The 25,462-nt window shown below is 40.9% G+C and overlaps 1 protein-coding gene, 1 long non-coding RNA gene and 1 other non-coding gene across 3 annotated transcripts in view; 1 reads left to right on the top strand and 2 right to left on the bottom strand.

Annotated features, from left to right (window-relative positions):
- LOC146693915 (uncharacterized) overlaps nucleotides 1–25,462 on the top strand; it is a 340,133-nt gene that overhangs the window by 250,603 nt on the left and 64,068 nt on the right. The gene's annotated exons all lie outside the window — the stretch shown is intronic.
- arhgef17 (Rho guanine nucleotide exchange factor (GEF) 17) overlaps nucleotides 2,149–25,462 on the bottom strand; it is a 67,556-nt gene continuing 44,242 nt past the window's right edge. The window contains exons 3-25 of the mRNA XM_085429915.1: nucleotides 24,189–24,266; nucleotides 18,395–18,577; nucleotides 13,960–14,076; nucleotides 13,423–13,515; nucleotides 13,138–13,314; nucleotides 12,947–12,997; nucleotides 12,724–12,833; nucleotides 12,501–12,586; nucleotides 12,211–12,329; nucleotides 11,739–11,946; nucleotides 11,501–11,574; nucleotides 11,328–11,411; nucleotides 11,106–11,209; nucleotides 9,838–9,953; nucleotides 9,626–9,745; nucleotides 9,274–9,541; nucleotides 9,078–9,164; nucleotides 8,851–8,918; nucleotides 8,511–8,659; nucleotides 8,166–8,340; nucleotides 7,901–7,996; nucleotides 7,258–7,440; nucleotides 2,149–6,369 (exon numbers count right to left, since the gene is read on the bottom strand). Coding sequence (XP_085286041.1) covers nucleotides 6,161–6,369; nucleotides 7,258–7,440; nucleotides 7,901–7,996; nucleotides 8,166–8,340; nucleotides 8,511–8,659; nucleotides 8,851–8,918; nucleotides 9,078–9,164; nucleotides 9,274–9,541; nucleotides 9,626–9,745; nucleotides 9,838–9,953; nucleotides 11,106–11,209; nucleotides 11,328–11,411; nucleotides 11,501–11,574; nucleotides 11,739–11,946; nucleotides 12,211–12,329; nucleotides 12,501–12,586; nucleotides 12,724–12,833; nucleotides 12,947–12,997; nucleotides 13,138–13,314; nucleotides 13,423–13,515; nucleotides 13,960–14,076; nucleotides 18,395–18,577; nucleotides 24,189–24,266 — 2,955 coding nt within the window. The 3' untranslated portion in view covers nucleotides 2,149–6,160. The remainder of the gene's footprint in view (nucleotides 6,370–7,257; nucleotides 7,441–7,900; nucleotides 7,997–8,165; nucleotides 8,341–8,510; nucleotides 8,660–8,850; nucleotides 8,919–9,077; nucleotides 9,165–9,273; nucleotides 9,542–9,625; nucleotides 9,746–9,837; nucleotides 9,954–11,105; nucleotides 11,210–11,327; nucleotides 11,412–11,500; nucleotides 11,575–11,738; nucleotides 11,947–12,210; nucleotides 12,330–12,500; nucleotides 12,587–12,723; nucleotides 12,834–12,946; nucleotides 12,998–13,137; nucleotides 13,315–13,422; nucleotides 13,516–13,959; nucleotides 14,077–18,394; nucleotides 18,578–24,188; nucleotides 24,267–25,462) is intronic.
- Nucleotides 15,601–15,673, bottom strand: trnam-cau (transfer RNA methionine (anticodon CAU)). Its single transcript has one exon. It is a non-coding gene; the product is annotated as a tRNA-Met (tRNA).

The raw sequence follows: 25,462 nt of genomic DNA, 5'->3' as shown, positions 1-25,462 counted from the left end.
AAAATCCAAAAATAAATTCAAGGAATCATTAAAAGCCCAAAATTACCACAAATTGATGCCCAGTGGGTGTAAACGTCTGATCACAACTGTATATGACAGAAATAAAGGAAAATCCTAATAAAGGTAATGTTTATTTATTTTGTTCAAGAGTTTCTCTACACCAATCAGCCACAACATTAAAAACACTTCTAGGTGAAGTGATTAACACTGATCACAATATCTATAATTCCAGGCACTCTTGGGTGTACACATACACGCTTCTTGCTTTTTTCAAATACTGTAATACAGTATTGTTTCATCTGATATTAGCGATGAAGTAGATTTCCATCGTCTGACTGCTTGGACTATTGAGTTGGTGTCAGGCAATGACTCACAATATTTCTCAGTGATGCTGGGGAAGCACAGACAAATCTCTGTGCTGACTCCTTCAGTCATCATACAGATCCTCACTGTTTAGTACATTTGAATACTCTGTGGAGACGCTGCAACGTGTGCAAGTCGTCATTAAGTAGGGAGGGACAAGTGGATTTGTGTGTGTGCTCTAAATGTCCCGCATTCAATTATACTGCAGGACTATCATATCACAATACACATCATTGTAGGTCAGTGGGTTAAAAGGCAGTTGAGTAGCAATAGCCTGCTGAAAATCACAGGGGTTACTTTGTTTGTCGTCATGAGGCAGTGAGGGTAAGCTCAGTATCATTCATGAATGTGAGAAACAAAGAAGAAACAAAGGGATATTCGAATTTGTCATCTTATTAACGTGTACGTATGTACAATTATTTTGTTGTGTATATGAACTTTTTGACTTACTTTTTAACATCGTGCTATGGGCAGTCTATGAAAATTAAGGAAATTAGCCTGTTTTTCAATTAATATAATCGGACATAGTGAGTGTTTTGGTAGCAACTGTACAGTACTGAACATAGTAACTTGTGTTCTGTACTGTTGAAGAATATTGGCCAGAATTATTTTTTTCACCAATTTGCACTATATCATAGTTTCAATAGAAAAACTCCACTAATTTAATGTCTGTGAGCAAAAGAAACAAACACTGGTATTCTGCTTGTTTTATCTACTTTCCTATCAAACATAGGAGAAAACTTCAAAAAGTGCAATTTGGATAAACATCCAAGAATCACATCACCATGTTAGTCAAAAACTACCTTATTGAAAAACACCTCAGTCCACGTAAAAATACTAAATTCAGTGCTTATCAAGAGCATGCTGAAAAAATAGGTGGCGATTTGGAAAATGAGAAACCGCGAAACAATAACAGCGCAAACAAAGGTATTTTTCTTTTTAAATATACATTTTCATTTACTTAAACATTTAAGTGTTGACAAAACGGCAAACTACATTAAAATGAAGCTACCGAAATACCCGTGTACGGATGGACAGAGCCTCATAATGAGGCTCTAAACATCTGAGCACTTAATTTGTCCAACATTTTCGGGGTGTGATAATCATGGTGACAGTGTAGGATAAAGTGAATAAATCTCAAGTCACGAAGGCGTAGACTGGTCTGCAACCATCTAACAGCCACGGATCCTGAGGGCAAAATGAGTATCCCCAACTACTTGCGGGTTGTTGGTGGAGGTTGATGGCAGCTGCTGGGACAAAAATTGATCAAGTCCCAGTCACAGAGGCTTACAGACCAATCAACCCTGACAACTACCTGTCGCTAGGCAAAAAAATGTGTATTCCCCAGTCAGTTGGCAAAAACCACCCTGTGGTTGCTTTGGTCACTAGCATATTCCTGCAGTAATTTAACTGGAACTGACAGACTTGTCTGCAAAAAGATTTGCCTTGCAAGTAAAAAGTTGCATCATTTGAAAAGTTGTACTTATTAAATAGGCAATTAGTATTTGCAGAGAAATGTGAAAAACTACAGGCATCTGTGTCAATTCGCTAGCAACCAAAGCAATCGCTAGGAAGATTTAGTGAAGCACCTTCTTTGCAGCTGATTTCATTTCATCCACCACTTGCCAGCAGCATCCAGAAACCAGTCGGGAAATACACACTTTTCCTTCCAACCAGCTCTTGTATGATGTCTAATGCACCGCACAACTCTTGAGCAATGTGCACACATGACTACACATACTTTGTTGTAAAGTGCAAACTTTCTGAAAACGAGCACAAACTGGAGCCAGTGAACTGATTTAATTACAAAGAGGAAACCACAGTGACAAAACAAGGACAGCTACGTACAGGAAGCAACTCTGATTCATCACCACAGCTGCAACATGTCCAACAGAGTTACGACCAGGCGGCAGTGCAAAACTGCAGCTTCTTATTTATTAACTTTTATTTTTACCTTCCTGGTCACATCTGTAACAAGGCAAACATCAGCATGTTCTGGAGTGAAAACATGAATATCTGTCAGAGGTCGTCTTGCCTTCTTTTTTTGTAAGATCTATGACAGTTATAACTTAAACATGACTGACAGCGCATGCCAGAGGGGAAGGGGAGAAAAATACAAACAGGAAAAACAAACCTTACACAAATATATAAAAATATGCCATTAGATTCATATCAACACTTGAGGACCATGGGTGCACTATTTACAGAAAAAAGGCAGTATGTACCAATATTTACAACAATAAAGACTCGGTTCACAAATGGGCATGAGGAGGTTTACATACATGTTGCTGATAGTTACAGTGATGGTGGGATTTTGATTATTTTTACTTCATATTTAAGACGTTAAGAAAGGTTGTGTGTGAAGGAGTTCAGTTTCATTTTCACTGGGTTAAAATGTTCCTGCTGAAAATGTGATTATTCAATCATTTATACATGTGTGACTACTGAGGCAGTGTAAAAGTATACTGTTAAGGCGGAAGAAAACCTAAGTTTATGAAAAAGCTGTATTCAAACTTGCTGACCATGACCAAACTCTTTTCTTCAGAGGCTTGTTTCTGTCACACAAAACTAAAAGCCAGGTAGATCTCATTTAAAATTTTAAGCTATTATATCAAAGTTCAGGTTATCTCAAACCTTCGAAATTACGCATCTCAAAATTTTGATTTACAGACTCCATATCTCGAAATTTAAACTTTTGAGTAACTGTTTGTTTGTCTGTTTTTGTTTTTCTCAGTGGCAGAAACAGGCTTCCGTACTTTAAAGCTTAGGAAAATAAGTAATTACGTTAGACCCCACACCATGAAAATATAGCACAGACAGCGCACAGATGTTTTTTCACTGTTGACCAATATGGCTACTAACTCCTTTTCTGCAGGGATTTTTGACGCTCTCAAGCCAGCAAAAATACACAAAATTTTATCTCGGGCAGTTCTTCACACAGACACACTGACATTAATCAGTTCTGTTGAACATTAAAAAAATAATAATAAATGTCTGCTACCTCAAAGTTAGCGGAAACTGAAAATTTTAAACCGTTACCTTCTATTTTTCTTGTGAGAGTTACTTAAGTGTACCATAAACCATGACACCAGGATCACATTATATGGTAAAAAGTTAAAACCATAATCATGGGAAACAGTGAAGTCGCTATGAGCTGAAAAAAACAAGAAAAAGTTAGCTAGTTAACCGCTAAGCTCGCTGCTTTATTTTTTCCATTTTTTATAAACCGACATAAATTCCAACACACTTTGTTTGGTATTAGCTTTCCTCAAAAACACTGGTAGATGTTTTTTTTAAGATAGCTTTTTCTTAATTTTTGTTCTCATAAACACACAAGATTTATATAAATCTTTTTTAGCTAATTCTCGACAAGAAACCGAATAAGTATGCATCCCAAAATGTTTAGCTAGTCGTTTAATTTTTGCTAACAGGCTACGTGAACTTTTCTTCAACAGAGGAACCAGAAAAAAAGCTCTTTTTTGAAAATGCTTTCCAACTGGATAACAGAGCACTTAAGTAGCACTTTTTTACACTTTAACAGAGGCTCGCTTTCTAGTTAGCAGCTATCACAAAGGCCAGCTAATCCTCATAGCTGTTAGCCTATCTCTCACAGTGGATCCTCATGTATGGATGTGGGAAAAGCTGAGGAGAAGTGCCCAGATGGCTGGTAAGGTGCAATGCAGTATTTGCTAGGCTTGGAGGGATCAAAGACAATCTCAGATTAACCCCAAAGCCTGGCTGGCGAGCGTGTGTGTGTGTGCAAGCTGTAGTCATGATTTTCTTCCACTGCTATAAGATGAGGCAGAGCTGACTTTTCACCGTCACTGTGCATGTGTAAGTGAAATGGCTTTATCTCTCTGAAGGCACGTGCAGTTGCTCAGCATTTGTCCTTATCATCCTTATTACAAGCATCTGGTTCTCCGGCAGCTACTGCTACCTGTCTGTGTGATGTGGTGTGTTTGAGGTGTATCCATACATTTTAGCGCTACATGTCCTGTAAAGAAAGTGCCACAATACACACAGTGGAGCTGGAAAAGAATGTAGGCATATTCTAGAAGTTGGCACTCAATTGTATGGAAGCTTGTTTGTGACATTGACAGAGCTACGTCGAAATTTTGAGGTATTTAGTTATTATTAGGTAATACATCTCGAAATTTCAAGTTTTTTCTGAGTAAGTCGAAATTTCAAGCCACGCAACTTGAAATTTCAGGATAATAAATCAAAATTTCGACGTGCTAACTCAAAAATTTTCTTAAAGATGGCTGCGGAAACAAACTTCCATACATTACGAGGTTGAGTGGCTGTGTTTTCAGTCTGCCTAAAAGCTGCTCTGAGATGCAGCGCAAAGGGAAATAATGCAAAACAGTGCAAGAACCCAGTCTTGTGAATCGTACCGAACCATGACCGGACTGTATCCCTACACCCCTCGTGTGCAGATCTGTCTCCTGGTAATCAGTTTTGTTAACCGAGCCTCCTCGTTATTAAACTTGAAAAGAAAAGTGGAAGCTACATCTTCTATAAATTAAGTGCTGTAAAAGGCGGTGCTAAAAATCAAAACCATAAATACTGTACATAACTATCTTCATCTGCTACCACAGCCTATCGTCATCTTTAAAGATCACCTATCTCTCCTCGTGACAGAACGCTCCAAACACTGAAAATTTCACGGCAAAAGAAATCTTTTCAGATCCCTTAGTGTCAACACATTAGCACACAAAAGGCTTTGGCATAGTCGCGTTAAGAAGGAATGTCTTCAATCTACTTTTTTTTTTTCCTCTACCAGTAGTGGGACACTGCTTCATCTACACTTCTGTCATCTTAAACAAAAAATCAATATGTGAAGAAGAAAAAAAGATAAACGTTGATGTGATTTTCTACAGAGAACACACGTGCTTTTCACAAATCTCTTGACTCACTGAGTGAAGGCCGTGCATGAATGTATGGGAGTATATGTGTTCAGTCTTGTTACATACCTCTACTGCCACATATTGCACATAAATGATGCTTACTCTCCCTAAACAGGAGGAAAGATGATGTTAGCAGTAACATGTATTATCGATGGCAGTGGAATTGATGTTTGTCCTTCACTTCCTTATAAGATCAGACATTTAAAACTTCGATATGCTTAAAATCTCGCTGAAAAAACAAGGGCATATTCATTATTCCGAATATCCATCAAACTACAGTCTGTGTTAATATCTTTCACTTTTGTTGATTTTTTTTATAATCATTTATAGATCGCTGGGAGGCGTTTTATGTGAAGCTCAAGTTAAGATGAAGTGTTTCGTTCCAAAAAAAACATAATTTCAAAGGACAAGCTCATGCTTCACCTGATTCATGCCAGAGTTTTTCATAAATGTCCGCTTTCAGCCTCGTGTGCAGAGACTCTGCAGAATCCAAGTCGACTTTTCTTGTTTGTCATTCTCATTTTGAACATATGTCCATCTGTGATAGTTCAAGTCCCCCTTCTCTGTGTCTTTCTGGCTCCTTCAGTCTAAACACCTTTTTTTTGCCGATAATACTCGGCCGATGCCACAAACCGAAAAAGCACACACAGACATGCACATCATCAGAAACATTAACACAAGAAAACTGGATTTGAAGTGATCGTACTCATTAGGAAGTCCGGGGAGTCGACAGCCACGTTACGCACATAGAGACCAGCGGACCGAGCAGAAGAACGCAACAGCAACACCGAAAAGTGAGGAGTGATGGGGTTAAAGGACGAGGAGCTTGTGCGCTGATTTCAGCCAGAGGGAGGCTGGGTCAGGTCGGTAGAACTAACAGTTCGATTGTCTCAAACCCTCCAAAGCAAAAGGTGGTTGGTACTGTCATCCCGTCCCACTGTTTCACTGCTATTAGTCAGTCTGAAGTCCTCGTAACCATCGCCACCGGAAATGACTAGATGGTTGGTTTTCGGAGGGATGTGCGCAGAAGCTCGGCGGCGTGCGGAGTCGCGCCTCTGGAGACTTCCATCAACTGTGCTGCTGTTTTGGGACTGATTGCCTAAAAGTTGAACATAAATGAATGAAGTTGGAATATTTCTGGAGCAAAATAGAAAAGATATGTACGAACCTAAAAGTCATTCTACACAAATGTTCAGTTTTGGGTCTGCAAGATGTCTTAAAATTGATCTCTTAAGATAAATTTAAGCTTATTTAAGACATTTAAACTAAATTATCACGTAACTTGTTGACTTCATGTGCTCACAAAAATGATAGCATAATGCTTTTAAAAAAATCTTTTTTATACATTTAACTAAAGAAGCATGCAATAGTCATCAAGTAAGTAATGGTCCGTAAGTAACGGTCTGCTGTTACAAATCCATAAAGAAGGTAAAACCAGTGACATGAAATTTTTATGGTTTTTACAAAATGGCATTAAACCTCAGGGGCATTAAATCACATCTACGTGATTTTTAACTCATTAAATTACAGTTTGCCATTTAATAATTCTTTTTTCCCCTCTTACAATTCCCTCACAGTAAAATATGTCATACCAGCAACTTCAACTAAAAGCTTCTTATGAAATTATGAGATAAAACAGACAAATTCTGACAAAAGAAGAGAGACAATGGACCTACTGTGAGGAATTGATTGTGATATATACACCTTATTGGATTTGAAGCACACAAAACACAGTGCTTGTCCACTTTACCTGACTGTGGGGATGAGCACTTTTGTAGTGTTTAGGTTTTTGATTGATTAATTTTAAATATATATACATTTGATTTAAAAAGAAATGTATGGCTAAGAAAGGTGTAATTATTCAAATAATATAATATTTTAATTTAACAAAGAAATAAATTAGAGAATGACCCTTACTACATCAGTGATATGTACTAGTTAGAAATTTTTTTGATAATAAATGTCAAAAAAAGGAAGCAGCACTAACCTGTGGGGTCACTTGTATTAGGAGGGAAGTTCATGTCAAACCCTTCTGGTAGTTCGACTGACGTCAGGAACCGGACGTGGCCCGTGTGTCCGTGGGCTGAGCCCATTGGCACCAGGGGAAATTTCAGAGTCCCGGCCACAGTTCCTGAGCTCACTGCTGGGATCACCAGCGTAAGAACCACCCCTGGAACAAAACAGAAGCTCATAGTGAGCTATTTGAGCCACACATGGTGGCGATCGTGGCTCAAGAGTTGGCAGTTCGTCTTGTAATCGGAAGATTGCCAGTTTGAGCCCCGTCACCGACAGTCTCGGTCATTGTGTCCTTGGGCCTGTTGGGCCCTTGCCTTGGGCAAGATACTTCACCCATTGCCTACAGAGGGCCCGGTGGCGCCAGTGCCTCGCCTCTGTCAGTGCGCCCCAGGGCAGCTGTGGCTACACTGTAGCTTGCCATCACAAGTGTGTGAATGGGTGGATGACTGAATGTAGTGTAAAGCGCTTTGGGGTCCATAGGGACTAAGTAAAGCGCTATACAAATACAGGCCATTTACACATACAAAAAACAATGTCAAATCGCACTCTAATCTTGATTTAATAGCAAATTCAAGTTAAAAATCTGGTTAATCCATTTAAACATGTTTTCTTACCTGCGCTGGTGCCAATCCACAGCAGATCCTTACATGCTAGCAGAGCTGTGATTCTCAGACAGGCGGCCTTGTGCTGTCTGATGATCGCATCTGCACCTGAACAGGGACCAAACAAAGTCAGATTAATAACAGACAGTGGTCAGACACCGTTAAAGTTTAAAAATGACAAACACTTTCTTTCCACTAGTTTGAAAAAGGAAAATGTTATAAAAAGAACTATAATACTACAAAACAACTAAAACACATAAAAAGTCTTTCTGCATACCTGCAAGCATCTTGTGCACAGCTGGTGCCACGTCGACCTCTGTCAGGCTCTCCCAGGTCTGAGCGTGGTATAGTTTGACCTGCGCACTGCCCTGCAACGCCAGCCACACACCCTGACTGTACGCCACCATGCATGTCACGCACCGACTGCTGTCAGTGCCCACCTGGAACCAGTGCTGGGAGGAACAAAGAGAGAGACGGGGGTAAACTTTCTTCCGCGCCAGTGCTCCTGCTTGTCAGTCTCGTCAGCCTGGCCTTTTATTCCGATGTGAATCTAAAGCCTCCAGATTCTGACCTACAAAGCCGATCTTTCTCTGCTTCCCTCTCATCTAATCTTTCCACCTACCTCTTGTACTAGTGTAGATGTGTTGATGATAAGGACTCTGTTCTGTGAGCCACACCACAGCTTCCCTCCTACGGGAACCATTTTGGTGACAGGACTTGTAGGTGTACCCAGAACTAATGTTTGAGAAGACTGAGGGTCCCAGAAACTACCTGCAAATCCAGATCAACAGTAACAGAGTTTACTAAAGATCCAGGCCAGGATGGTGAAGTGAGGATGCAAGACAGAAGTGGAATGATGCTGTGATCGGGGACAAATAAAAGTGCTGCATGCCAAAAGCAACACTACAGCGTTTTCTTTTTCAGCCATTGCTTACTCCAATCACATGCACAGTTGACCTTACCTGCTTCTCTCTGGTAAACAATCACCTCTCCATTTGCTAAGGACACAAACACTTTGTTGTCCAAATACCTGAAGTAAGAAAAAAGGAAGGATGTAAAAAGGAAAAATGAAAGGAGGTAAAGTAAAAGCAGGGTTTAGATAGTATCCAATAAGATCTAGCATTCCTGACCTTTGAAATTTGTTTTTGAATAATTCTCTATTACTTTAAAGTTAGCTAGGCAGACTCACAGTATACAGAGGATGGAAGCCGAGTGCTGCATCTTCATGCTGTTTTTACGGTTTCGGATGTTGTCTGAGGACTGGTACACGTGGATGCTAACAAAGGCAGCAACATAGGAAATTAGGTGAAAGCAGTACACCAACAAACAAACAAAGATAGCTTATTAAAATCGCTTGAGTACACAGGTCCAGTAATTCCACACACCATCCATCCTCCGTTCCCAACCACACTGAGCTCTGGTAGGCCTCTGGGTCTATACTGAGCAGATCCTCCAGACTCGCCCGGGTAAAAGATCCGCGAGACGATCGGCGCATGGCACGGCCATCCATCGGACTCTCTGCGTGGACGCGGCTTACGCCACCGACCCCCAGCATCCCTTGAGAGCCATATGAGCTCGGCACTGGGAACTCCTGCTCCTCCTCACTGCTGGTGGTCTCTGTAGCCATGTCCTTGGAGCCTGGACCCTCGTCATCTTTGGGGTGAAGATGAGATTTGAAGGAATGGTAGAGACCGTGAGGGTGTAAATAAAGTGTGTGTGACCGAAGTGTTTACTCACTGCCGTAGCTGGACGATATGGTGGAGTGACTGGCCTGACTCTGTAGGGTTGAAGAGGGACTGGGGGAGTCTTCGTCATCTGTGTCGTCACTGTCAAACGGAACAAGCTCCGCCCCTGGTCCTGGATACAATCAATGCATTTTCACAAATTTCACAAAAGACCTTACGCAAGAAGAACATGAAGTGATATAATTTAGAAAGCCACTAACTCACCTGTAGGTTGCTCTGTTAATTCTGGAGTTGACTGAGAAATGGATATGAGGAGCTGCTGCTGGGTGTGACCAGCTGCCACAGAGGTAGGTGCAAGAGGAGGCTCTGATCCACGCTCCCTGGGAAGTCAAGAGCGATTAGTTAAGATAAAGTCAGAAACAGACAGTAGCTGTCGTTAGATGCACACTTGATCTTGTTTGTTTGGGTTTTTTACTGAGATTAAAGATTTTGTGGGGTCTAATATCGACTGGTATTTAAATTCTTCAACAGATTTAATGGAGCAGTATATAGGCTACTGTGCAAAAGTCCTGGGAAATAGAAGGTACTTGAAGGGATAGATGGAAACACAGCGTAGCAAGCAAAAACAGAGTTTGTACAATAAGCTTGAAAGTCAGTATTTGATAATATTTAAACTGCATTTATTCTTTAACACAGCCTGAACTCTCTCAAGTAAGGTTTTTTGTAATGTCTTTGAGTAGTCTTCAGGAATATTTCTCCAGGCATCTTGAAGGACATTCAAAGCTCTTCTTTGGATGTTGGTTGCCTTTTTGTTCTGTTCTATGTCTCTGTGCCTCAATAATGCAAAGGTCCAGGTGCTGGGGAGGCCAATCCATGACTGTGTGGATTGTGTGTACTTTCTATTCAGGTATGCTTATACTATATTGGCAATGTGTTTGGGATCACTGTCATGCAGAAAAATGAACCTGTTACCAATGAGAAGCTTTCCAGGTGGTACTGCATGGTGGATCAAATCTGACAGTACTTTTGTGTTCATAATTCACAGATAGCTGTAGACACTGAATGTTGCACGTCTCCCCTCTTGATTTGAAGTCTTAAGACCTGTTGCCACTGATTTTCAGACCAGGTCTTGTGTAATTACATGAAGAATACCTCAGCCTTTCCTCCGTGTTTCCCTTTCTTAAGAATGGTTTCTTGACAGCCACCCATCCCCTGAGACTATTTCTGATGATGCTTCAGTGAACAGTAGATGGATCAACTTTTTTAATGATCATTAAAAGGTAATACTATATGGCTGACTTTTAGCCCAGTTTATATGGTTAAAAAGAAACAAAAATAACTTTCTTTTTTGTAGAAAAACAAATCAGTGAAATTGGAAAAAACTTTTCATTAAAGACCTTCATCAGATTTATTCTTTTCTAAATCAGACACAACCTGTCTCTCTGTGCACTCAGTCACATCCGTGCATGTGTGTGTGTGTGTGTGTGTGTGTGTGTGTGTGTGTGTGTGTGTGTGTGTGTGTGTGTACTGACCTTCCCTTAAGTCCTGGTACTGCAGCAATGCAGATAATCCTGGCTGAGCAGACAGCGATACACGCCTCCACTGTGGGCTCATCTTTGATGTTCAGCAGACAAACCTGCAAAGGAAACATCAGCATCAGTCTACAAAATCCAAATTATGTTGTGTTTTTGTTGTGTTTGTTTCTTCCTCTTTGATTGGAGAACATGGCATAATCGCATCCAATCTCTTCTCACCTGTCCCACGTATCCGTCACTGTTACACACCCACACTTCACATCCGCTGTCTAGACAGCTGTGGCTGGGAGAGGCGCATGAAAACTGGAGACAAACAGCAAAGTAATGAGTTCTTCTGTTCTGTGGATAAAAAAAAGGGCAGCTTCACAGAAAATGCTTCCCACTGCTCTCACCTGCATTCCACTGCGGGTCTTCATAATGGGAATGGCCTTCAGGAACTCTGGGTCCCACTGGTCCTTATTCATTGCTAAGCACACGTGACACAAAAAGAATTAGCCATATTTAGATCGAAGTAAGAGCATTTTTTTTTAAAGAAAGTCAAGCAAGACATGAAATCACCCACATGCTTTAGCTCCTGAACTAGTGGAGAAAATAATACTGTATCTCACTCTAAAACTTTTTTCGACTTACCTAATTTTTTCTTGGCCTCCTCAAAGGCCTGCTCGAAGCTGGAGCGAGCGTCGGGTGTAGCAAACTCAAAAATGAAGCTTGTCTCTGCAGAAGCAGTGGTCAACTCCAGCTTCGTGGGCAGGAAGGTCATACTGAAGGCCAACGACTGTTTATCCGACAGCTCCCTGTGCACCGAGGCCATCAGATCCTTTATTACCTCGTCTAGGGGCTGAAAGAAAAGGAAAAAAGGGTAGAATTGAGTTTCAAAGTGCCACGCACACTCAGCTGTAAACACAACGCAAACGCACAAAAGTGGACGAAAGAGAGAAAAGATGAAACGCTCAATAAAGTTTTTTCTTTATGTCTGTAACAACCTGTATATAACTGAATATTTCAAAGAGGAGACTAGAAGAAGTTTCCATGTGTCCAAGAAAAGTAGATGTGCAAAGAGAGAGAACGATGGAGTTTTTTGTCACTGCATCTTTCACAGCACCTGGTGTGGGAGGCTGAGGGTCTCAGACAGTTTGCTGATCTGACCCAGCGTGCTGAGATCCTCATCTAACCGGCCAATCATCTTCTGGATACTGTCCTTATTTGTTGCCTGCGTGGAGCCTGGAAAAGGGTGAAAAATAAACAGCAAAAGCAAATTCCACATTACTTCTCCAGGTGATTTTATATAACAAAGTACCAAACAACAAAATTATTTTGGTTCTTTGTGTGTTTTTCGGTGGTAGATATGACTTATAGATCCATGTTCTACACAAACTGCAGCATAAGTCTTACTTTTCACCACCTCCACATCCTCCAGGGGAAGTTTCCACAAAAACTTGTATTTACTTGAAGTATCAATCACGCTGGCAGCAGAGTATCTGAGGAGGGATGAAGGGAAAAACAGGAAAGATGTAATTGAGAAAAAAAAAGTGAACATCTGGTGTACATATTGTTTAACACCAGGGGGCAGTATGGTTTAGAAACTGTGCTCTGATGGCCTGTGTGCATTACATACAGGCTCATGGAGCTGCGTCTTAATGAGCCAGACTTCCTCTTGAGAGTGGTGCAGATGATCAGATCACTGAAGAGGAAGAGGGAACGATCCTTCTTTCCACCCACTGTCTTCTACAGAGAGACAGGAACACAAGTACAGGGTTAGAAAAATGTAACCTTCACAAGAGGATCACACCTTATAATATAATACAGCTTTATAATATAATTCCAGGAGTGTTTCTTACCGCCTCCATGACTATTTCTTGTCTCAAGAACTTCCTCTGGGGGTTTAGAATCTGAGACAAACATACATATAAGGAAGTTATTGTTTTACTTTATTGTTTTTATTATCTATGCTGGGTGAAAGCGGCTTTAGAAAAAAACATAACGCTCAGACAACAAAGCTCAAATCAGCAGAGGTAAGCAAATGTCTCACATGCTCGACTCCTTCTATGTGTGCCTCAATCTCCTGGATGACCCTGGCTTCCCTCTCTGCCTCCTCAGCAGAGCGTCTTCCTTTATTGATCTTCTCCGCCAGTCGTTTAATGTCCCTCTGGGCGTCCAGTAAGTACGGGTGGTCTGGGTGATCCTCTGGAGTGTGCTTGAGCAAATCCTTGAACAAACAACAGCACATTCATCTCTGTTTAAGTGGGCTTTCCATCACTAAACAGTCTGAGTTACTTTCACAGCAGGCTCATAGTTCGATTTTTAAATCACTCACCTTAACTAGCAGCTCGTATCGAGGAATCCTCTGCACCGGCTTGATCATCAGATCACCCAGAGCCTGCTTCTCCTTGTTTTCACGCATGTTTTGCTGTTAGATTAAAAGAAGGGGGGGATGAAGACAAAGTGGATGATATAAGAACCACCAGTATCAGAGGCTCTACAGCTGGCTCAATCCTGTAATTCACATCTCTACCACAAGATGGTGAAGTGGTTCCACAGCAGCTGCTCCTGCTGTCAAACGGCCAGTGCTACCTAGCCTGACCTGCCTCCCCAATGTGATGTTTGTGTATTGTATGTATGGTCGGCAAGGTATCATCTATATGAATTGCCCCTTAGGTATAAATAAAGTCTCTCTGACTCTGCCTGCAATGAAGCTGGATGATGGTTATAAAACAGAAAAAAAATGAGAACACTGAAAGCAACACATAACTTAAAGCTTAAAGCTACATTTTTGTCACTAACAAAAAGCTGGTAGTGGACAAACTTGCATCGTTACTATGTATAAAAGAAGTTTTTTCAATCCAACACTCACCTCCAGAAACTTGTGAAACGCTGGCTTGGCCTCCTTGGCAATCCTCACAGCATCTTTAGCATTGAGGAAGTTGTCAATGTATGCAGAGTACATGTTAGCTAGTGCTTCTTTGGAGAACTAGAGAGAGAAGAAAAAGAGGACATTTCAGTTAGTTTGTGCACTGAGTCTGAGGGCTTACTTGTGGTTCCTAGAGTATTTAAAAGTGGAATAAGAGGCAAGCCTTCAGCTTTCAGCTCCTAGTTTGGATTCAGGAGACAGACAGTTAAAAATGTCTTTTTTAATAAAGCTTATAGTTAGGGCTGGATCAGGTGACCCTGAATCTTGCAATAGGTCTAAGCTGCTGGGGGCTTCCCACAATGCACTGAGCCCTGCTGGTTCAATAAAGGTTCATATAATTGCTGGGGTTTTATCTCTATTATTGAAGGGTCTTCTTCTTACAATATAAAGCAGCTTGAGGCGACTGTTGTGGTGATTGTTGTGAAACACAGACACCACAGTCTTGTTCAATTTCTTGCAAAGAGCAAAACATAAAATTCCAGTATAAACCAGCTACACTTAAGAGGTTTAAATAATCAGGGAAGACAACAACAGAACAAACGGCATATAAGATCAAACTATTTTACTATTTTAATTCCTAAGCCACACAAAGAAGCTTTCACGTTAGTGGATTTCCACTTGATTTAACTGGCACTAAAAAAAGGAATAAAAGAAGAAGAAATCTGAGGATGCAGTCCTCTCTGTCTCACAACAGAAACGCACAGATTGAGATGAATCACCCTGACCTGCTTTCTTTTCACAAATAAAAGGGTAGAAGACACAGCAGTCGGCGACACGAGCAGAGAGAGAACCACAATGTGGTGCTGTATTTAGCGTCACTGAGTCATCATCTTTCTGCCCTTTGATGAAATGGACTGACTTCCGGTTTCCCTATCCTTATCATCCGCCTCTCAGTAACAAAATTCTGACAAATAAAATCTGAGCAGGATGAGCAAGATTAGTTACACGGGGAGAAACAAATGGAAGAAAGATTAAGAATAAAATCTGGTGAAACTTAGTTTCCTTACCCTGTAAATACACTGAATGTGTTAACCTTCGAACATTAGACCACCCCCAAAAACCCCAACTGATATTTGCACCCATAATGATGTAATGACGATTAAACTATTCAGTAAAACCTTTGGCTGAATGTGTATATATTATATTCTAAAAACAAAAAGTAAAAAATACAGTTATGAAAACATGAATCTACTTTTTATGAAACTGTCGTGTCAGTGTTGTGCCTGATAAGATCATTGTTTACTATTATTGTAGTATTTATTTTCTGCGCGTCTCCGCTGTTTGTTTGCGATTAGCATGGGATCACTGTAACGTCCAGGATTTTATGGACTGACAAAATGAACTTCGAACCCCTGCTGAGTTTGTCTGTCATAACAAATGCTCCCAGATGGCTGCGTAACAGACAGCAGTAAGGCCTGCACTTCATTGCAGGACTTACTGCATTAGAGTCTAATGTGTTTTGTTTAATAAATCCTATTCATCTTAACTTATCGTTATCAAACAAAACACTTCATGTAAGACTCTTTTTCTAAAATCTATGAAGCATATAAACAACTTGGACAAACAAAGAGACAGAAAATTTTATGCCCCGTGTGAGGCTCGAACTCACGACCTTCAGATTATGAGACTGACGCGCTGCCTACTGCGCCAACGAGGCCTGTAGCGGTAGTGACCGCTGCCGCTTTAAGAGCGGGAGAGAGGGCGGGAAAGGGTGGGGGAGGGGTCCTCATTCTGAGCGTTGCAACAGCTTTAGCTACAAAGGCACACAGTTATTTTCAGTGTTATCTTTTTATTGCATTTCTTACACCGTCATTTTAAGGAACATCTACTCCAAACAGACAGGAAAAATTTATTAATGAGTTTATTTAATTTTGTGATTCATTTCTCAATCTGCTTTACTACTAAACATGCAGTTTGTTGTTAGGGGTTTTGATTATGGTCTGCAGTGACCTACTGAGGGAACAAATGCTGGCATTTGAGTACCTTCGGTGATGAATTTGTTTAGTGAAAATCTCTTAGCCTGGAATTAAAATCCTCTATCTTTATTCTTAGGAAACTCAAATCTGACATTTAGCCCAGCACTGAAGCTCTGGAGCACTTTTTTTTTTCTTTGGGAGCCACACTTGGGTCATGGGAAGTTTTAAATGGGTCAACATGCGGTCACTGGAAAAACAAAATATGAAACTAGTGTTGCCAACTATAGACCATCTTTCAATAAAAACAGTTTCCCCTCATTCGAAGTTTGTTTATTCATTCAGGCTCACGTCTACAGGAAAGTAAATGTCGTATGAGTCATGTCTGCACAGATGCTTCATTTCTGCCCCTACTTTTGCAAATAATAGCGTCCACAGAAACACCGTACACGCTATCTTTTTCATCAACATAAAGGTTTCACTTTACAGATGAAGAGGTGTAACTTTCAGTGGTTTCTTTGTTTTTTTTAAGTTGTGGACCAATTCTAACTAATTCAAAATTCAATGGGATAGTGTTATGGTTTAAACTGTCGGATGTTCCATGTCTTTCTCATGTACAACAGCTTTATTGGAACACATGAAGGGATTTCTTGCTTACAGTCAAGATAAAATTTCTGAATATGCTAAAATAGGACAATCTTTCTATACAAAGGCAGTATTGGTACCAGGACCAAAACAGTAGAAGTCGACTAAAAAGTACTTGCCAATGGTAAATTGGGAAGCTTTTAAGTTTTCGTTAATGGGCATGTCCATGGCAGAATGATCATTCATCACAGGCTGTGAAATTGTTAGAGCTCAAATGTACATTGTTCAGTCTGTCTCAACATGTCACATGTTTGAGATCAATCTGAGTCTGGAGACAGCTAATGTGTCAGCATTTAGTCATGCTCATAGCACCACCTAGTGGCTACAGGACATCTCCACTAAGCAATAAACATCATCCCACGCACATGAAATTTTCACTGTGGGTTCCACACATGATACACCATGCACCATGACATATAATAAGTGGGTCTTCTCCAACATGTTCATTAATTAATGGCAGTTTCCTAGATAAAAATTACAGTCTTAAAGCTGTTCGTGTTCATTGACGCCATTGTAGATTGCTAACTTGGGGTAGGCGGAGCTCCTCCAACTTCCTAAACGGGAAATCCAAGTTGTGGGGGTGTTCGAGATTCAAATGCCAACCGAGAACTCCGAAAATTTGACTTTTGACTTATTCTGGAATACAGCATAAGTGGAGACCTCTAATGCCACCTAGTGTGCACAGGAATAGGGATGGGTATCGTTTAGGTTTTATCCGATACCAGTACCAAACCGGTACTTTTGAAACGGTGCCGGTGCTTAAATGGTGCCCGAACCGGTGCTTCAAGAATGGAGAACACAAAATTGGTCCAAAAACCTCTCATGTTCAGCTGTTTTTTTTTGTAAAAAGATAACAATGTTAGCCTTTTCTGCGGCTATAGGGGATTTATGGTATCACTCTTGTGTGGGAGCAGTGCTTAATCAATGGAAAAAACACAAACTTTGTCCAAAAACCTCTCATGTTTAGCTGTTTCCCTCTTTTTCTTTGGTCATTTTAGCCTTTTTGACCAGGGTGAAGGGAGTATCAGCCATCAAACAAGAAGACAGCGGCATGTAACTACGACGGTGTATGCTAGTTCACCTTACATGCATTAATTTAATAACATGGTTAGCTTACACACGAACAACATTAAGCTACTCACGCAGAGAAGAACGGCTGTTGCTGCCATCATCATCCGTCATCATTTCTGCTACACTGGCAGGGCTAGAGGCCAGGACTCTACTCTTCGGGTTTTCGGAGGATGTTGCTAACTCCGTGTCCGATAAGTACCTACCTGGGCCCGCCTACTATCCTCAGAAAGGTAAAATGATTGGCTAGAATCCAAAGTGTATGACATCTCAGGGGAAAAAAAGCACCGAAATAAAGCACCGAAATAAAGCACCGAAATGTGTGCTGCTTTTTGGTCTGGTTACTACCATTTATGTCAGAACCTACCGGTACCCATCCCTACACGGGAAGTGACAAGTAACAAGTAACAATTAGAGTAAAGGTAGCACACCGAAATGACTGCAGGAAACACCTAATCTGCAGGACAACCCTGGGTGATGGCACACCTCAACGTGCACCAAGGTGTGAGGGCCATTTCCACACTGCTTGCAGTTTAAGCTAAAACTTTAAACTGAAGAAGCGACCTCATCTGAGGCTCATGCCACAAAACAAAATTGAGATGAAAGATTTGGGTGGGGCACAGTGAAGTGTTCTGATGGTCCAACACTTTCTTAAGACCCATGTGTGTGTTGATGATGGCCCAAATATCTTATGTTCTCATCTGTTAAGAAGCTGCATGTGTGCTCTTTGACTTATTGCCATATCTGCTTACCGACTGGATAAGAAGGTGTCCAACGGTCTGCCTGTCGTGCCACTGGCTCACGCAGCCGGAGACCTGCTCCAGGAACTGTTCGTGGTGCTCCAGGATCTCTGGGATTTGGTAGAACATCTCGTCCACCAGCAGGGGGTCCACTATAGAGCCGCTGTCTGGCTGTTTGAGAGGACGCATGTAGCCCTGAGGAGAGAATCACCAGCTGATGAGCAAGCAGATCATATAAATATGTTTGACATAAACTAATAAGGTGTTTGTCTTTTTAAGAAAGTATTGCAATCGATTTTAGACTTTTTCATTGCACCAGTTACTTTATCAGCCAAAAACAATGAAGAGGAGACAACGCAAAGGAGGCCAGTTTAACTCATCAAATCCATTTAGGAGAGCTTATATCAAGCTTGCCTCTCAAAACCAGTGAACAATAAATCCAGTGGTAATCCCTCAGTTTATGTCTGTTAGTGTTACTGGCACAGTAACAATAGTAAGTGTGTTTTCTCAAACTGATGTCACGTTCTATATCAACCTGCCACTGCTTTCACACGTGATCAGTGGACTAATTAAAAATTTAAACAGTTGCCTAAGCATGACATAAATCTTTCCTCTCACCTCAGCGGGTAAATGTATGAACCCATTAAATCTCAGGTGAGTGATCTTATAAAATTGGCAGAGGCCTGCACTCTCCCAGCACCCTTCTATTTTTAATAACAAGTGTATAAAACTTCCAAGAAAGACAACATCTATCGAGTGCCTGTTTTGATATGTAAAGTCTTAATTATAAACAGGCAAAAGTTTGCTGTGACAGAATTTACCCTTGTAAACCTGTTAGTTGAACCCTGCCAGAGTATAAACACCAAGACCGGTGTTTCCCAGAAGCCCCACGTATAAAAAAACGACTGCAGTCTTACTGCTTGTAATAATTTTGTTATTAAAATCAACTTCTTATTACTGTGTTCCACTTTTAGTCTGCATATATGTTTATCAAAATGCAGTGGATACCATAAATACGACCGGGGACAAGTGCATGTCTGCTGTCCGGGACCCTTTTTAAATGAGGCAAATGTAAATGCTATCAATATCAAAACAGGCTCTCTATCCAAGCAGGCTGTTTCATCATAGTCTGCAATTTTGTCAGGTGTGCAGTAGATTTAGAGCAAAAACTGTTCATGTCAGGGGTGTCAAACATAAGGCCTGGGGGCCGGAATCAGCCCGGCAAGGACAACGATCCATCCCACTAGATGGCCTTGTGAAAGTGTGAAGTATGACATAAATTTTGGACCTTTAATTGCATTTTCACACATTTTTCAGCTGATAAAGATCTCCACCCCATGGCCATTCGTGTCACACCAGCGTAACTGAGTAAAAGATAATTAAATGATAGAAAACTTTGTTTTTTTACTATGTACTATAGAAATGTCTTCTTTTGCACCATCTGTACACAGTAAAATAAAGAAATACACAAATAAATAAACGAAATAGGACATTATCTTTGAATTAACAAACAAAAGTTCACTTTATAATTGCAGGACAGTCTGTCCAACAAGCCACTAGAACATTTTCTGTAATTTTACACATTTATTTCTTACAATTTAAGCCCTAAGATTCACGCTAAAAGAGTTCTTTCATTTTTTACAAAATATGTGTTTACAAGAATTTTGCAGCTGTATGCTTAAAGCTGCTGAAATCTTCATGCACTCTAAAAGCGGTCTCTTTACTGCAAAAACAGCCACTGCTCAAAACAGCTGGCGTCTGGCAATTCATTCCTCACATCACGCCACCTGCATTATCTGATGAATGAAAGCTGCATTCACAAATAAGCAAAAACACCAAGAGAAAGACAAAAGATAAACGCGTTAATAAACAAAAGTCAAACCTGCACATGTCTACACAGTATGCCTGGTTACAGCATACCCCTGATATCTCAATCTTGGATCGAGGCTGATATGAGCAGACATTTCATGAACACTGTGGCCAGTACGGGGTAAACGCAGAATAAACACAGTCGACACAGACGGCACATTAACAAAATGATTAAACCGGGTTTTGCCATCACATGTTGTCTTCACTTTGTCCTTTGTCCTTATTCTGTGTAGATCACACAGTTTTGCTTTCGACAAGCTCGACTCAGACGCACTCAAACTCAGAGACGCTCACACTGTGATCGCATTAATTGAGTTTCCAAATTTCAAAGCTTAACTCTTAAATGAACTCAGACAGATTCAACCCTATTGCTCCCAAATTTGCAAAGTTCGCTAAGCTGTGAATGCTGCACTGACGAACTGCATGACACATTTCACTTTTTATTCAATCTCCTGGTTTAAACATCTGTACAAAAGAAAGCTGGTCGACTTCCTTTATCCATTTTTCTTGGAAATGTGTTACATAACAAATCAGTAACTATCTGGAATTGCGAACGTTATGTCACAGGAAAGCACCTCAGTTTCGACGAACTCTTTCCTCTCTGTATTTAGATAGTCTCAGGTACAATATGGCAGCAGTGAAGTGGGAAGACAGACATGCACATTGATGGAAAAACTCCAGAATCAACTTGAATGAACTGTGTGGCAACATTTGTCTTTGTGACATGGCCCAGTTACACCATTAGCCACCATTACACCATTACTATATCCATGTTAATTTAATTTCTCCTTTGTGTGTCCAACATGTCCATTTCAAACCTGTGTTTTTGTATATTTTGCTTTAAATAAGGCCTAAAATCTTTAAGCCAGATAAAAACCCAAATATTATTTAATCACATACAGTGGGGCAAAAAAGTATTTAGTCAGCCACCGATTGTGCAAGTTCCCCCACCTAAAATGATGACAGAGGTCAGTAATTTGCACCAGAGGTACACTTCAACTGTGAGAGACAGAATGTGAAAAAAAAATCCATGAATCCACATGGTAGGATTTGTAAAGAATTTATTCGTAAATCAGGGTGGAAAATAAGTATTTGGTCAATAACAAAAATACAACTCAATACTTTGTAACATAACCTTTGTTGGCAATAACAGAGGTCAAACGTTTACTATAGGTCTTTACCAGGTTTGCACACACAGTAGCTGGTATTTTGGCCCATTCCTCCATGCAGATCTTCTCGAGAGCAGTGATGTTTTGGGGCTGTCGCCGAGCAACACGGACTTTCAACTCCCGCCACAGATTTTCTATGGGGTTGAGGTCTGGAGACTGGCTAGGCCACTCCAGGACGTTCAAATGCTTCTTACGGAGCCACTCCTTTGTTGCCCGGGCGGTGTGTTTTGGATCATTGTCATGTTGGAAGCCCCAGCCTCGTTTCATCTTCAAAGTTCTCACTGATGGAAGGAGGTTTTGGCTCAAAATCTCACGATACATGGCCCCATTCATTCTGTCCTTAACACGGATCAGTCGTCCTGTCCCCTTGGCAGAAAAACAGCCCCATAGCATGATGTTTCCACCCCCATGCTTCACAGTAGGTATGGTGTTCTTGGGATGCAACTCAGTATTCTTCTTCCTCCAAACACGACGAGTTGAGTTTATACCAAAAAGTTCTACTTTGGTTTCATCTGACCACATGACATTCTCCCAATCCTCTGCTGTATCATCCATGTGCTCTCTGGCAAACTTCAGACGGGCCTGGACATGCACTGGCTTCAGCAGCGGAACACGTCTGGCACTGCGGGATTTGATTCCCTGCCGTTGTAGTGTGTTACTGATGGTGACCTTTGTTACTTTGGTCCCAGCTCTCTGCAGGTCATTCACCAGGTCCCCCCGTGTGGTTCTGGGATCTTTGCTCACCGTTCTCATGATCATTTTGACCCCACGGGATGAGATCTTGCGTGGAGCCCCAGATCGAGGGAGATTATCAGTGGTCTTGTATGTCTTCCATTTTCTGATGATTGCTCCCACAGTTGATTTTTTCACACCAAGCTGCTTGCCTATTGTAGATTCACTCTTCCCAGTCTGGTGCAGGTCTACAATAATTTTCCTGGTGTCCTTCGAAAGCTCTTTGGTCTTGGCCATGGCGGAGTTTGGAGTCTGACTGTTTGAGGCTGTGGACAGGTGTCTTTTATACAGATGATGAGTTCAAACAGGTGCCATTCATACAGGTAACGAGTGGGGGACAGAAAAGCTTCTTACAGAAGACGTTACAGGTCTGTGAGAGCCAGAGATTTTCCTTGTTTGAGGTGACCAAATACTTATTTTCCACCCTAATTTACAAATAAATTCTTTACAAATCCTACCATGTGGATTCATGGATTTTTTTTTCACATTCTGTCTCTCACAGTTGAAGTGTACCTCTGGTGCAAATTACTGACCTCTGTCATCATTTTAAGTGGGGGAACTTGCACAATCGGTGGCTGACTAAATACTTTTTTGCCCCACTGTAGGTAACACATGCATATACTGTATAACTGTACTGCAGAGAATAAATCTGTTTTGGGTCTTTTTGGGCTAAATGTGAATCGGGGTAAAACAGACTGTTCTATAGTGTGTGTCATTGTATGTGCAGCTCAGCTGCTTTTGAGGCAGACAATCACCAAGAACAAGTCAGAAACAAGACAGACAGGCCAGTCCAAAAAAAAGACCAAAAAAGTGTCTTTGAAAATCTTGTTGATGTCAGAAGACATCGGCCAGACTGTTTCAAGATGACAAGAAGGACACAGTAACTCAAATAACCACTGGTTACAACCAAGATATGGAGAAAAACACCTCTGAATCTGCAGATGGGCGGCAGCAGCAGAAGACCACACTGGATGCCGCTTCTGTCAGCTGAGAACAGGAATGCACTCAATGGTAGGGTTAGAAATTGGTATAAACAACATGAAGGGATGCCTACGTCCTACCTTGTAAAGGTTCAGGCTGGTGCTGATGGTGTAATGGTGTGGTGGATATTTTCCAGCCACACTTTGGTGCCCTGAGCATCATTAAAAAGCAACAGCCTACATGAGTATTGCTACTGACCATGCAACCAGGAAAATGAGCATAATGGCCCTCTCTTAAAAGACTAGGTGTAAACTGTTTAGACTGTTAAAACCACTGTTATTAGTTCAGCTTTACTAAACACAAAGTACTCTCTGATTTAAAATCATCTTAGTTATATGGCAAAAGCTTGTATTATTCACAGAGCACTTCACCAAAAGTCCCTCAACAGAAACCCAAAAGAGTCCGATTTCAACTTAAGAGCCGTCTCACCCGAACTAAATCTGACACCCTCCGTCAAGGATCTGCACTTATACACCAGTCACCGTGGTAACATTTACTTTCCCTGTGTCGTCATGGGAACACGGCCTGGGTTTATTCACTTTGTGGCCACACATATGCACAGAAACACACACACACACACACAGTCAAAGTCAGCGTGTGCGCATGTGAGCGAACATTTTGTAAAAATGCAGACGCATGCTTACTGTTCACCCACACACAGCGACAGGTTACACAACAGGGTGATCACAGGGTGCCAGAGTGAGTGTGTGCATGTTTGGGAACGTGTTAACCAGACAGAGGGATGCGGCTAAGATTTGGGGTAAAGGTTAGTCAGCTATTAGAGCACAGACAGGTATAGGATACAGAAGTGTGGGTGTGTGTGGCAGATAATGCTGATGACAGTGGGATGTGACGGGGTTAACAGATTAGCCTGACAGGATGAATGAGAATAAGTGGATTACATAACATCCACAGTTATTCAGTATTCATGTCCTCAGCAATCTGTAGTTTTTAGTTATTCTGCGTGTCTGCCTGCGAATACGACTCACTTATAACAAGAGATACGTAAGAGAGCATGTGAAGTTATGTGTGTGTGTGAGTGTGTGTTACATTACCTGAATAAGAGTACGCAGTGACTCCACATATGACTGCTCTGTGTCTAAGAGGGTCATCATGACATGCTTCCTCATATCCTGTGAAGACAGAAGAATAAGAAAGAAATATAAGGTCACTTAATGTTTGTAGGGTCATCTAGTTCATATCTAATGCTCCTTTATGTCATGAACAAACCACATAATATACAAACAGAAGCACATGCAATGCTGTAAAAATATCGCAGTGGTGTTTTATGCTCACCTGCCCATGCGATTGCAGATGGAAAATAGCTATTAGCTAAATCTAATACAATATAATGCATTCTCCTCATTTTTTTTCTCCTTTTAAGTAAGTAAAAATAAACTAGAATTCAAAAGGTCAAGTAAAAAGTGTGTACCAGGTACAGCAAATACAACTGAATCTTGCTATGGAGGATCAGAAAGCACTGTGAGCTTTTAAAGGCAGTGTAAAGCCTAAAAACACTAAATACGTTCAGTTTCACATGATTTCTTTTTACTTGGAAATTCTACACAGGATACAAAATTTGATATGGGGTAATTCTGAGCAGAGTGTATGTTTACTCTTCAGAAAGTTAAGGCTTAAATTTTTAATCAGTGAATACAGAGGTGGAAAATGACAAAGAACGTCAAATGCAAAAACAACACGAACACTGCCGGGCCAAAAAAAAAACAAGAACTCCACCTAGATTTAACTAAGCTTATCATAGAGTGATTCATATGTTTAGTCTGGCAACAAGTTATTCAACCTCACCTGATGCAGTGAGATGCTTCTCAAGCTGGAAAACATGCCCTGCAGTGGTGGAATAATGTTCCTCAGTTTCAGACTGCTCAACAAGTTTGCCGAAACTGCTAAAACTAGGCTGAAGACCCTCCAACGCATTATTAAAACCTGGACAGATAGTCGTGAGCCTTGTTCAAGGAAGAAATGTAGTCAGAAAAAGAAAATCCTGATCCTTTCACCAATTGGTGAAATTAAATCCCTGGAAAAGCTGTTCAGCCTTAAGAGAACCACTTATCAGTGAGGATAATTGGGGGGAAACAAGCCTTCAATTCGCTAGGAAGAAGAAAGGTTGGACTTTGGATCAGTGGAAAAAGGTCATGAGGTCTGATTAGTTCAGATTTTCCCTTTTCCAGAGGGATAGGCTCATCCAGGTTAGTAAAGACGAAAGCAGAACAACACGGGCACAAAGAAAGCAAGTGAGCTCCGTTTTGTCAAGCAAAGAAACAGCACTTTAATAGGAAATGAAAATTTAATGTTGTTGACATTTAAAGCA

The sequence above is a fragment of the Copadichromis virginalis genome, linkage group LG14 (assembly GCF_057382275.1).
Source record: "Copadichromis virginalis isolate Kocher_CV1m ecotype Utaka linkage group LG14, C_Virginalis_male_GT1.1, whole genome shotgun sequence".
NCBI classification, from domain to species: Eukaryota; Metazoa; Chordata; class Actinopteri; order Cichliformes; family Cichlidae; genus Copadichromis; species Copadichromis virginalis.
The sequence above is the reverse complement of the archived record's forward strand: the minus strand, read 5'-3'. Positions and strand labels throughout refer to the sequence as shown.